Source organism: Xiphophorus hellerii, chromosome 11 (assembly GCF_003331165.1).
Source record: "Xiphophorus hellerii strain 12219 chromosome 11, Xiphophorus_hellerii-4.1, whole genome shotgun sequence".
Lineage (NCBI taxonomy): Eukaryota > Metazoa > Chordata > Actinopteri > Cyprinodontiformes > Poeciliidae > Xiphophorus > Xiphophorus hellerii.
The window spans coordinates 15,465,772-15,478,768 of record NC_045682.1 but is presented as its reverse complement, the minus strand read 5'-3'; the positions used below and the strand labels follow the sequence as shown (position 1 = coordinate 15,478,768).

The window sequence follows — 12,997 nt, the reverse complement described above, 5'->3', positions numbered from 1 at the left end:
GTTTAAGGTTGATGTCCTGTCGGAAAGTTGGCTGAGCTAGCGCTTCTAACAACCAAACATTCACTCTCTCCTGCAATTATCTTTTTACTTTTCATTAACAAAGTGGTCCTACACCACTTCTTCTGTGTGCGTGTGTGTGTTTTTTACATGATCATCCAGTAGAGGTGAATAATGCAAGTCGATGACTATGCAATCTGCTGGGTTTCCTTACATAAAAAAACCTTAAGCCAATTTGAATAATCAACTGACCGTAATGCACTGTTCGGTAACTATGAACTATTTTAATGTGAGCATGACTGAATTGCAATGACTTGAGACGACGTGTTGTTGAATTGGTGCTATATAAATAAAGTGAATGGAATTTAATTAAATTAAGCGTATGAAAGCATATATATTTTTTATTTGAAATTGTGCAGTAGTTTGTTTTGGTCCGTAACATAAAATCCTGAACACAATGAAGTTTGAGTTTGTAATTGTATAAACTGAGAATATATCCAATTTGACTTTCAAAATTTCAATAGACGTTGAAGCTTGAAACCCATTTTTAGTCACTGAATAATTGTAACTATTTACTTTTTAAAGTGTCTGATTATAATAAAACAAACTTTACCAAATGTGCACAGTACTAAAAGAGATGTGAAAACAAGATCTGAACGTCAGTTATTCAGCTTTACGCCTTACCCGTTACTCTGCTACCATCTAGTGTTTAAAAAGTGCCACTTTGCTAGAAATTCTTCTTGAAGACACAAAACAATACTGTTAGACTAAACCCAGTCTATTTGAGAACACTTAATTCTCCCGATATTACATCTGATCCTTATGATAATAAAAAAAGTACATTTTCTCCACAAGTTTTGTTCTAACTCGTAGAGTACTGTACTTGTAGACAAAATAAATTCACTCAAGGAGTCGATGACAGAGATTAAAACAATTGTTAATTTTATTATTATTCAGGGAATCATATATACACTTAAGGTGATGTGGTTTCCTGGGTGTGGCTGCAGCGGCTGTGAGGCTGAAAGAAAACAGCTTTTACAGCGAAAAGCAAACACACAGATGAGATAAATACGTCCATCTTCAAATTCAACACAAGCAGATGCAAAACAGCTTCATCGCCACTCGTCAGTTTTAAATATATATATATATATATATTTTGTTATTTTACAGAGTGTGCTATGCAAATCATTTTAGTAACATCACTGAATTATTATGTTTCTGTATTTTTAAAACGAGGGAGTTTACACAGCCAGGAGCTGCGACCAGTCGATGCTGCTGATTCTTTGAGGCAGATTTTAAGATGTGGCGTACAGTAAGAACACTGGCATTCATGACGGATGAGAAACGTATCTGAGGCTATATGTTGCTGGAAACCACACATCGGCTGGTGGAAAATTCTTCCATAAATACTTTGAAGTGAGATTATATGAAGGTAAGGTGGAGTGCTACGTTAAGCCGAAACAATAACAAATGATAGTTAAATCTAGACTCAAGTCATACAAATGTTTTCATGTGTGATCTCTCAGGTTATAGTCAGTCGTGAGGCACTCATATTGGACAGGCAGTTTATTTACAAATAGCAGTCCCATACACACACAGAAAAAAGACGAAAAAAAAAAAAAGTCATGATAAAATTTACAAAAACTGTGGAATGTCGGGGGATCGTAAAAAAAAAACCCCAAAACAAAACAAAAATCTAACCATTTTCCTCCTCTTTAAATGTAACTCGCTGAGGCCATCGAAAAGTACTTAAAAACATACAATCACCAATGGTCATCAACGACTTACTTTATAAAAATATCACCATGGCGTTAAACAGGATCACAGATTCGACTGTGCAGGAAAGAGAGACTTATTTACATTAATACAAACATAGCAGAAGGTGAAAGTAGATATTGATTCAAATAAAGTGTCGGCAAATAACCATGAGGAGTGCAGAGAGGGTCCCAAAAGCCAAAGCTTGAGCAGTTCCTGCTTTAAATGGACACCTCTAAAAGTTTCTCATTTTGTCCTGTGAAAACCAGAGAGATGACTGATTAAAAATTTCATTAAAGTTACAGTTCAGGCTTAATATGTTTCATTAAGATATTCTTAGCACAGTTTTATGATTTGACTGACACACTGATGCTGATTAGTTAAATATTTTTGACAAATCAAGCTGTTGTTGTCAGGAAATTACTTAAATATTGAACAGTTTGTGTTTTAAATCATTCTTAAGTGTTCTGGTCACTTATTTTGGTTTATTTTATCCCTATAATGTCAACACAAAAGCCCCAATAAATAATTCAGAAATGAGTTATTGATTATAACCATTGATTGTAATGGACTGTTTGGAAGGGAGCAGATAAACCAAAAGTAATAGCACACTTGGCAACCTTCTCTTTCTGCACCTCCACCCGCCCAATTACCTAGTTTCTGGGTTTTCACATTTAGGATAAATGTTGGTTTTTATTTCCAAAAGCTGAATTCTAAAGTGTAGAACAGCCATATTTAGCTTTGCGCCACCTATGTTTTCATTTTAGATCTACAGTAGACATGCTCAAATGTACTCAAGATTCCCTAAACAAAAACATTAAAGTTTTTGGTTGCTACAAATTGAAAACCAGAAATCGAAATTCAACTAGCTACATATATGCAGTACTCATAACACATGCGTCACTCACTCCCCTTTGAACGAACATACAAGCAGAGCTTTAAAAAACTTGTTCTGGAAGCAATTAGCATGATTTATTTATTTATTTTTTTCTGTTTTTGGTGGTGAGTCATATTGCCCATTTCAAAAACTGCCTTTGAAGTTTCCCCAAACATTAAAGCAGTTTTCGCTTTCACATTTACTGATTGATTAACATCAAAGAGAAAACAGGAAAGGAAACTATATTGAAGTAAAAAACTAAAATGACAATTTATGCATAATTGGTATTTACTAGATAACAAGGGATGCTCCCGTCTCATTTCCTGCTTTTGTTAGAGGTCCTAATAAAAGAATTCTTAAATGTTCAATTCCAGAGTCCCTGACTGAACTAGACTGCTGATACCTGTTACAGGTCTGTTGTTTTATATGTCAGCCAAACTCCTAGAAAGCTGTGTGGCTGTATTTGTAGAATTTACAACAACATTAGGAAATGAATATATTCACAGTTCTTATGAAAACCATCTACTGTGATATTTTACAGCAGTTTAATTAGCAATAAGAAATAAATAACAAAAAGATAATAACAAAAACTGCAACAAGATCAACCAACATATGTGGGAATATTATTAGATAAAGCTAAAAACATGTGGCAGCAGGATCACTGGACAGTAAACATGCTGTTGCTTTAGTTGACAGAGGGAAATCTCACCTTGTAGTTGTTGTGCAGTAAAGCCAAAGTGGAAATACTGACAGGGTTTAGTATCTACAACGGGTCTGCCAATGCTGCAGAAGCAGAGAAAAGAAGAATAATGGGGAAAGCTTAAAACTGCTAATACAAATATCAGCAATAGCTGTGTGCTGTTTAGCCTGGCATTAAAACAGAAGTCGTAAAAGTATACATACCACTTGAACTTGTAGGGATTTATCATGTTACAACCACAAACTGTATTGTAATGCGTGTTAACACAAATTAGTGGATAATTGTGAAGTTAACGGAAGTAATTCATGGTTTTTAAACTTTTGTACTAAAACAAACAACTGTGCACATACAGTATATTGCCCTTTTTACTCCAGAACCAACAGAAAAATCCAGTGCAACCAATTTCATTTTTCCTGATAAAATAACATCTGATTGCATATAGGTACTTGACTGTAATTGGTATCAGAGAAGAGGGGGCTATATACAAATACACACCACAGAGACAAAGATTGCATTTGTATTTGTAATAGTAAAAAAAAAAAAAAATCTAAAAATATCATCTTCATATCACCTCACCATAATACAATACTTTTGACTTGTCTTTTAATAAACCAAATCCTGAAAGCTGGTTGCTTGGTGATTTTGGAGTGAGAGGGCTGGATGTAAATGCAAACAAATTTGACAAACCATGAAAGATTTTGTGTACTCTAATTTGTGTTGGTCTATCATGTAAAAGAATACAAATATTACTGAAGGTCTGTCTTTGTAATTCACCAACATGTATGTGAAATAGTTGAAAGGGTATGAATACCTGCCCTTTAAAACTTCAATTTGACATATAAAGGGCATTATAAATAAAATTAAATATTATTATGTTATTATTATTACTACCTTTGCATGACAGTGTATATGCTGTGTATATTTGTGGCAAGATGACGTAAGCAAGCAAAGGCAGGCAGAGTATGGAAATGCAACTCAAATTTCCCATATTTATTATAATTTACCAATCTGGTTAGATAAAGTGGAATGACTTTGTTAGGAAAATTATCCTCCTGTTCATTTACTCATGAGTTTATTTTACAAGTTATCTTTTCATATTATTCTTTTTATATTATTCTTTTTATATTATTCTTCTTTTTATATTTACTTAACTTCTCTTTCTTTTGTAGTATGTTATTAACTTTGTTTAGGATGTTTGCTTAGAAGCTAAAAACGTTAAACATTCATGTGTTATTAGTTCCATATGTAACTGATTAGTTGTGGTCAGCCACATGCCCTTATAAGGGCATGTCCATGAGAGGTTCCAGAATGTAAAGACGGTTGGTCAATTCTCTGTGTGACTGTGTGAAGAGAAGCCCAACCTCCTTTTTCTATACAATAAAGAGAAATGCAAAGAAAGAACTGGCAGAATTGAGTCCAGGCAGTGTTTGACAGCGATTCGTCGCGTCTGTTCTCAATTCTCCTATTCTGCAGAAAAGAAATCAAAAGAAACCTAATCTCTGTCTCTGGCTGATTCTTTGCAGGTTGTGACAAAATAAACCTATCAGACTTCAAAATAAACAACAAAACATCTGCCTATGTAATAGGGAACAGAAAGAAAAAAAAATGCCACAATAAAGAAATGAAGTATGGAATATCCCAACAGGCAAATGATATCACAATGTTCAGTGTTTGATCTCACTGATGATACTGATGGTGATGGAGGGTGAAGGTGCCCTCTGCTGGCGTGAAATGAGATGACGTTGGGATGACAGCAGCGGGATGGAGGAGGATCAGGACAGCACACTGGTGTTCTGCGAATCAACGTCCTGCATGCTCATGACATCCGTACTTACTCCACTTTCATAAATAGGGTTGTCGAAAGCCGACTCTTCCGTCATGTTGTCATACGGTGGAGAGGATGTCGGCATCCTGACAGATTTCCCTTGAAGTCTGAGCAAAGAGTGGAAAAAAAAAAAACTGAACATCCTGCAAAGCCTCCTTTGACTGCAAATACAGTATATGAAGTTTAAAGATATTACTCACTTCACAAAGTAGACATAAATCCCCAAAACAATCACCAAGACGATTGCAGTTGGAATAAAAACTGCAAGGGTAATATTGGTCCCCTCCATGCTGTAATCCATACTAACAACTAAAAAAAGAAAAAGAAAAACAGTCAATATTTTGTGCAATTTTCGCAACAAAGAAACATCAATATTAACTGGGTTTGAGACTCTTTGTAACATGGCTCACCATCAAGCTTTCGTTGATTCACATACTGCGCTGAAGATGCTACAAAGACACAAAATCGTCTTTGTCAAGAAGCTGCACAAAAGCACAGTGCACACCTACATACAACACTTAGGTGTAGAAATAGTACAAACAGCATCAGAATCAATGTGAGACCGCGGTGCAATTCAAAATGTTTAGACAAAATGTTAAAAAAGGGGAATGTTTGGCAAAAACTCGACGCTTTACCTCTGCAGACAGGAGGAGTGCTGTTCCACTGTGACGGGTGTCCGGGGACACAATAGATGGTGGCACCACCCCGCAGCTCGTAGCCTGCAGCGCAGGAGAACGTAAGAATCTCACCCGCTTGATAAAAGGCCTTTTCAGAGCTCTGGATGCTGGTGGAAGCTGCACCAGGGTTTCTGCAAGGCTCGTACTTCTCAGCTGGAGATCGGATGGGAAAAAAAATAAAGCATTGACAAAGTCAGTCTTTAAAAGATTGACAGCGTGAAGTAATTGTGGGCTCTCGATTTCTGGAAATGTAACAAAAACAGGTGCGAGCAACTTACGGACACACTTGGGCAGTCTGTCGCTCCACTTGGGTACTGCTGAGTCCCGGTTGTTGCAGGTGAGGAGACTGGAGCCAGACAGAATGTAGCCTTTGTTACAGATGAACTGCACGGTGGAGCCGACGTTGAAGCGGGGGCCTGTGATCACCTTCCGACTATGCTCCACGTTTCCTGGATCTCGGCATGTCAGGACTGGTGTGGAACAAGGAGGGAGTGATAACTTGTTTACAGCTTGTGGCTAAAAGAGCTGACGAGGTTGGAGCAGTCACAAATTCCCCAAAACAATCACCAAAATGAAATATAAATATATTCATTTTTTAGATATGCATTCATGTATGTCTAAGCTACTTGATAACTGAAATGCACATTACCTTGAAAGGTTTTTATCCCACACGCTACTTGTAATGAAAAATTAAAAAAGAATTTATCTAATGTCAAAAAAACTCTCGCAGAGAGGGACCTTGCAAAACGTTTCAGCTTGAAGCAGATATTTTTTAAAAATTTAAGACATTTTGTCATGTAAATTTAAGCAGCTTCTAAATTATTTTAGTCTTTCAAACCCTTTCTAGCCTCATACAATTTCACTGGCCTTCTCAATGATTTGCCCCAAGTATCCGTAAGAGACCCAAAAGTCTCTTTGTAAATGTTGGGAGTGTGAACACACACACAAAAAAAACTTTGGGATTTTACATTAATACAAATAATGGATTTAGGATGTTTGGACAGAAGTTTGATAGTTTTAACCAAATTTGGGTCACAAACTGGGTGATCCAGGTTGTTGATTTTGAAAAGAGTCTAGAACAGAAGACTAGTTCTAGACTCAAGTTCAGTTCTCAATGGCCGGTGTCCTGCAACTTTTGCATGTGGCTCTGCTTCAACACAGATCAAATAAAGAGATTGTGAGCAGGACTGAACACTGAGAGGTAAAATCAGATGTTTGATTCAGATGTGCTGGACCAGAGACATGCAAACATTGCAGGACAAAGGCTCATGAGGCATGGATTTGAGGACTCTTGGTCTAGAAGGAGTTTCATCATTCTTCACAAAGCAATGAAGGCTTGATAATGGTAATCTTTTAGCTCTCAGTTAAGGAAGAGTCAGCAATAGCTAGTGCATGATGCATACATTTCTCTAAAGAATTGGCTAAAAAGTCAGGAGAGATGTACAATTTGTTGGGCTTCCACCATTAAACCTTGTTTTGGTGGAATAGTGACCAATGTAATGGCAGGTAGAGTTGAAAGGAGTTGATCCATATGGAAAGGTGCTTGAGCACACATGATATATTTCTAAGCACCAGTGTTTGGCAGTTTCAATGAGAAATCTTAACTATCTCATCATGGATAAAGACATCTAGTTCATTAATTTTACTGATTTTGTGTGTTGAAACTGCCTTTTTCAAACCAAACCAAAAAGTTGGAATTAGGGTTGAAAATACAGTCAAATTTAGGGTTATGAGAAGGTGTTAGGAGGTTTGGAATTAGGGTTGATTTTTTTTCTGAAGACTGAGAATAATGCAAACAAAAACTTGACAATAGATTTTATAAAAATCTGTAAAAGATAGAAGAAGCTGAAGTAAACAGAAGTAGCTTAAGTAGTTGAAGGATATGACTACATTTTAAAGTTTGAATGGCGTTTATATGTGAAAGTATGTGGAAATAGTTAGCTGTGAAAGAGCGCAAAGTTTTTAGCACAGTTTTTCAGCAATTATGGGATAGTCTATTCATTTCAATGGGGCCCAAGATGATTACAAAAAGCTGAACATTTCATAAACCGTCCTGAATGAGCATAATATGGTAAAAGTTGAATGGCTCAAATAGCACAAAGTATGCAGAAGTAGATAAGTGGCAATAAAGAGGAGCTCAAGAGTCTGAATGACTTCTGCACAACCTTTTGCAAATGGAATTGTAGACATCCTCAGAGTATATCAATTATGTACCATATGAATAACTAAGAAGACATCCATTGGCTTCGTCTCACCTTCATCACACTTTGGCACGTCGCCACTCCAAGTAAGATCCCACTGGCACATGAGGATCTCGGAGCCTACCAACGCATATCCCGGGTAGCACTGGTAGGTGACCACTGTGCCATGGATGAGATCGGGGTGGGATGTGCTCTTCCAGCCGTTGGGGATCTCCGGCAGTTCAGGACAAGTGTCATTCCTTGGCACCTCTGTTAACAATTGAGTAGTGGGTCAAATAAGAAAAAGAAATTGTACTAGACAAACTGAAGCATTTTTATAATAAAATACAACCCAGAATAGCCTTAAGGAGAGTGAAGCATTAATATGCAACAGCCTCTGGAGGGAAGGAGTATGACAGCACAATTAATTGTGTGTGTTTTGCTGTGGTCTAAAAAGCCACTGTTGGAGAGGAAACTAAATAGAAGACTGTGATGTGCTGGAAGGAACACAGCATGTAATCTGGCCGCCGTCAGTCTCTTCATAGATGGCCAGCAGCATAAAAACATTGGGTAAAGGCGGTTGATATTGATGTCTGCGCTTTTATTGTGCTTCTTTGTTTGGTGTTGCTTAATTTTGTGCATCTGAGGTAAGCAAAAAGACTGACAGCAGCACAGTAGGAGACGGGAGGATAGAGGCAACGGTTACATTCCGTCCCTCAGCCTCAAAAATATATTCCACACTTGTTCTTTGTGTGAGGTGTGGGGGTTTGTCCAAGATGGTTTAATTTTAAGTTACTGATTTCATTTAAACATTCTACAAGCAACAGTTCCTTTAGAAAAATATTTCAAAGACTTGGAGAAGTATTCAAACCCCTTGACCTTTTTCATATTTCACATGCCATGTGGGGATGCAAGTTCACATAGAAAGGTGCTCTGGTGTGATGAAACGTTTTGGTGTATATTCCAAACACTGTGGTAGAAATCTAAAGGTGTACATCACCTTAAGCACACCATTAGTGTGTACAAACATGGTTGTGGCTACAACATGCTGTGGGAATATTGGGGATAGATAATGTTCATTGAAGCCATTTTGCAAAAAAAAAAAAAAGGGCAATGTTGAAAGTTGTTATAGACACACCTCAAAAGACTTGCACCTTTGACTAAAATGAAAGTTGGTTGAACATTATATTGACTCAAGGGCATTAAATATAGATGTACACCTCACTTTCCAGGTTTTTAACACACTTTATGTTAACTTGAAGTAATGATAATATACATTAAAATATATGGAAGGATCTGACAAAATGTGAAAAACTTCAAGACTTCCATTCGGAAGGGAGCACACACAGCTTACCAAAGAAGTGAACTACAAAGCCGTTGTTGTAGCCGTAGATGTTAGTGGCAGGATCGGACTGGAACTGAATAGTGACATCGGCCATGGATGTGTAGAGTTTGAAGTGCGGCCGTGCGCCGCTGTACTGGCCCAGGATGTTGCCCGTCAGGTCGTCACCGTCGTAGAATGTCAGTTGGTCGTTCTTACCCAGATTGAGACTGAAACAAAAAAAAAGGTCGCACCCATAAATGCACACATACAAAGAATTTACAACTCTGTGGTAGTGAAGGAGTGTTAAGTTCATGATGTGTTTATTAGCCAATGAAAGGAGAAACTGGAGATATAGGGTGACGTCAGCAATACTTTGAAATTTGTAATTCTGTTTGTATTGGAACAGAACGGCGCAGAGTAAACACTAAATAATTTACAACCTGCTAGCCTCAATTGCTTCAAAACATAATGACGTAGATCTACAGTATGGGCAAATGACTACATTGGAAGAGTCCAAGGTGAGGAACAAATTAAAGAAACAAATAAACATTCAATGTAAATGTGGGGAAATGTCAACATGGATGAGAATCAACATTGGAAACTTAAAATGGGACAGAAAGCCATGATGAAAATACACCGACTGTGTCAATCCAAATATTGAAATCTTATCTAGATGGTAAAGTGTTCCTAACCTTTGGACATTTTTACTTTTTGTGAAGTTAAAGCCACAAATTTCAATTTATTTTATTTCTGTCTTATGTGGTGAAGTAGTTTATCACCATGGAAAGAAAAATGATAAACAGTTCAGAAATATTATTTGCAACTGAGCCTCAAAAACTTATCTGTGCTCCTTCTACTGTAATTGCAGAATCTAGTGCCGCACCTGTGGACATGTAAGTACAAACTGAATGTTTTGCCAGGTCTTCTCTGAAAACAATAACAACAAAACAAATTTTAAAAAAACCCCACAAGATCTGCCAGATTAGATGAAAGTATATATGAAATCAAATTTCACATTCCTCAATAGTTTTTAAGTTTGCACTTTGATTGGGTTATTTTAATTCATGAATATGCTTTGATATAAGCCATTCAACTGTAGTTCTGGATGCTTGTTTTGGGATCATTGGAAGTCTCAAATCTTTTGCTCAAACAGGTCTTCCCTTAAGTTCACCTTCCACTGAATTCAGAGAAGCTTCCTTGTCCCTGTTGATTGCTTTCAGTAGTGGCTTTCTTTTTACTTGTCTTCCAAATATGACACACATCGTCTTTAAGACCGTGTATTATTTTCACTCTCCTTTTACCACAGCTCTGTCTGACATGTGTTGGTCTGTCACATAAAGTGGCAATAAAACGATTTGAAGTTTGTCACTTCTAAATTAACAATAAGTACAAAAAACAAGGTTTTAAAACACTTTTGCAAGGGAATGTAATTCAAAGTCTATGTTTAAATGTGAAAAAGAATTCTGCTGTCACTGATTGACGTAAAAATAAATTCTTCTTTTGATCAGTAGTTTGACAGTATGGAGTGGAAAGTTAGACGAGTAAAAGAAATCTTAGTGAGTTGTAGAGATGTTCTTACAAAAAATATATCTGTATTGATTGGTTGCATAAGATAAATCAGGTAAGTATTAGGATAAGGATTTATCTATTAAAATTATACCACCAAATGCTATCTTTTGAAAATGGGTTGCAGATAGAGGACAAGAGACCTTTTGGGACACATATCACATGTGTCTCACCTAACACCAGGCTACCGCCGAAGTACAAGAATATAATGAGAAACTGCGTCTGCTTTGAATTTATTAACACAGACCAGAATTAAATCAATAAGGGAGACTTGGCTTGTCTTCAAGAGTGACCACATGCTGATGAGCATCTATTTATCAGACCTAGTTTGCTTTGAGCAGAGAAAGTGAGAGTTCTATCTTTTTTAAAAATCTCTTTTAGCTCTGACCAGTCACCCTTTCTTCAATACAACCATAAGATGGCAGTTTGTTTTTCAATGCACAAGGACATGTGAAAGCATTGCAATACTTTCCACAAATTATTAGTTGCATGCGTCTCACACACCAGACCTGACAGCTCCAGAGGCTTCTCTTTCCTCGAAAGACTCACTGCGTGTGTATGCACCAAGGGTTGTTGGCGTCATCTGTTGTGAAGCAGCGCTGCACATTTGAACATCCAGTTCTTTTCATCATTGTCATAGCATGCGGAGTCTGCGTGTGTCGAGAGATCACGTTGGCTCGTGCAACACAGACGCTGTGGTAAAAAAAGAAGCTGTGCCAAAACCTTTTTTTAATGAGGGGACAACCAGTGGGAAAGCTCCAACACTCGGCTGGCTGACCACTTGAGTCATTTCATCAGTCTGTCAGTGGCAAACAAATTTGCAAGGAATTGCCTACAAAGCCAGCACACTGCTGCCAAAACCCATCTGAGTCACAAATGAAGTGCCGTGCTGTTAAATCTGAGACTTGCTGTGATGTAAGAATCAATGGCACATAAACATGTAAAGTAGTCCTAACAGAGCCACAAAAGCAAAAGTAAATCCACTTACTTTTGGAGAGATTTTGATGAAGGTCTTGTACCAGAAACAACTAATAACAATATTGACTTGTGCTGCAAAGTACTTCTTCTAACTTGTATAAATAATAAAGTGCACAGTAGATGTTTTCATACGCCATAATTTTCTTCAAAAACTCTAATGTACAGTATTTAGTTTCATTGTGTGTGTAGACAAACAACAAGTAGAGAATAATTGTGACTTGGAAGGAATTATCCGCTATGATATTTTTAAATTAAATCCAAAGGAATTGCCTTTAGAAGTCACATAATTACGAAATATATTCCATCTGTGTGTAATTAAATTACACAATTATACCCAACGTGTGTAACTTTTTAACCCATGTGAAATAAAAAATAAAGGAGACCTGGTGTAATATCAACTCCTGTCATTTGTGTTGCCTTTAACGGCTTGAGAGCATGAATATTGGAAACAAGGGTGGAATTCACAATGTCGACTCTGCCATTTTACTTTTGCTGTGATATTACCATCTCTCTTTTTTCACACTCAAGTATCAAGCGACTGGGAATTTCATCTTAGTGCTGTTTGAGTGTCCACAGGTTTTCAGCTAACTATTAGCCAAATTAACTAAAAAGCAAATGATAACATCATTTAGTTTTGAGCATCCAGCATTTGGAGGCGAGTGAGTAGTTATTGAAGTAGACAGCAGGTCGTAGCGTGAGATTAAATTATGTTATTCTTTGGTTATTGTGGTGATATTTCTATTGCTGATTGTGTCTGTAGCACAGGAACACATGGTGCGTGAGAGGTGTGGCACTCGTGGTAAAATCTTTTGATTTGACTAGTCAAAGGTGCAATACAGTGATACCAGAGTGTTGTTGTATGGTTTTGTCTTTTTACACCATTGAAACAAACCGTAGAAGTGAAATATTTTGATGAAGGTATAACAATGCCTATTACACTGAACATACCAACCCTATGGTGAAACATGGTGGTGACATCATAATGATGTTAGGATGCTTTTCTTCAGCAGGAAGATGGAAGCTGATGGGAGTTATTGAAAAGATTGAGATAAGACCAGGGTGATCCTTGAAGAAAACATGTTAGAGGCAGCAAAAGATATGTAAGCCTAGCAGAGTCT

The 12,997-nt window shown here is 37.1% G+C and overlaps 1 protein-coding gene across 1 annotated transcript in view; it reads right to left on the bottom strand.

The window, feature by feature from the left end:
• Window positions 1-915: 915 nt before the first annotated feature.
• Window positions 916-12,997, bottom strand: part of LOC116728612 (seizure protein 6 homolog) — a 115,124-nt gene continuing 103,042 nt past the window's right edge. The window contains exons 10-18 of the mRNA XM_032576853.1: window positions 9,366-9,562; window positions 8,087-8,281; window positions 6,110-6,301; window positions 5,790-5,984; window positions 5,565-5,603; window positions 5,355-5,463; window positions 5,165-5,261; window positions 3,339-3,412; window positions 916-2,008 (exon numbers count right to left, since the gene is read on the bottom strand). Of these exons, the coding sequence (XP_032432744.1) occupies window positions 3,386-3,412; window positions 5,165-5,261; window positions 5,355-5,463; window positions 5,565-5,603; window positions 5,790-5,984; window positions 6,110-6,301; window positions 8,087-8,281; window positions 9,366-9,562 (1,051 nt within the window). The 3' untranslated portion in view covers window positions 916-2,008; window positions 3,339-3,385. The remainder of the gene's footprint in view (window positions 2,009-3,338; window positions 3,413-5,164; window positions 5,262-5,354; window positions 5,464-5,564; window positions 5,604-5,789; window positions 5,985-6,109; window positions 6,302-8,086; window positions 8,282-9,365; window positions 9,563-12,997) is intronic.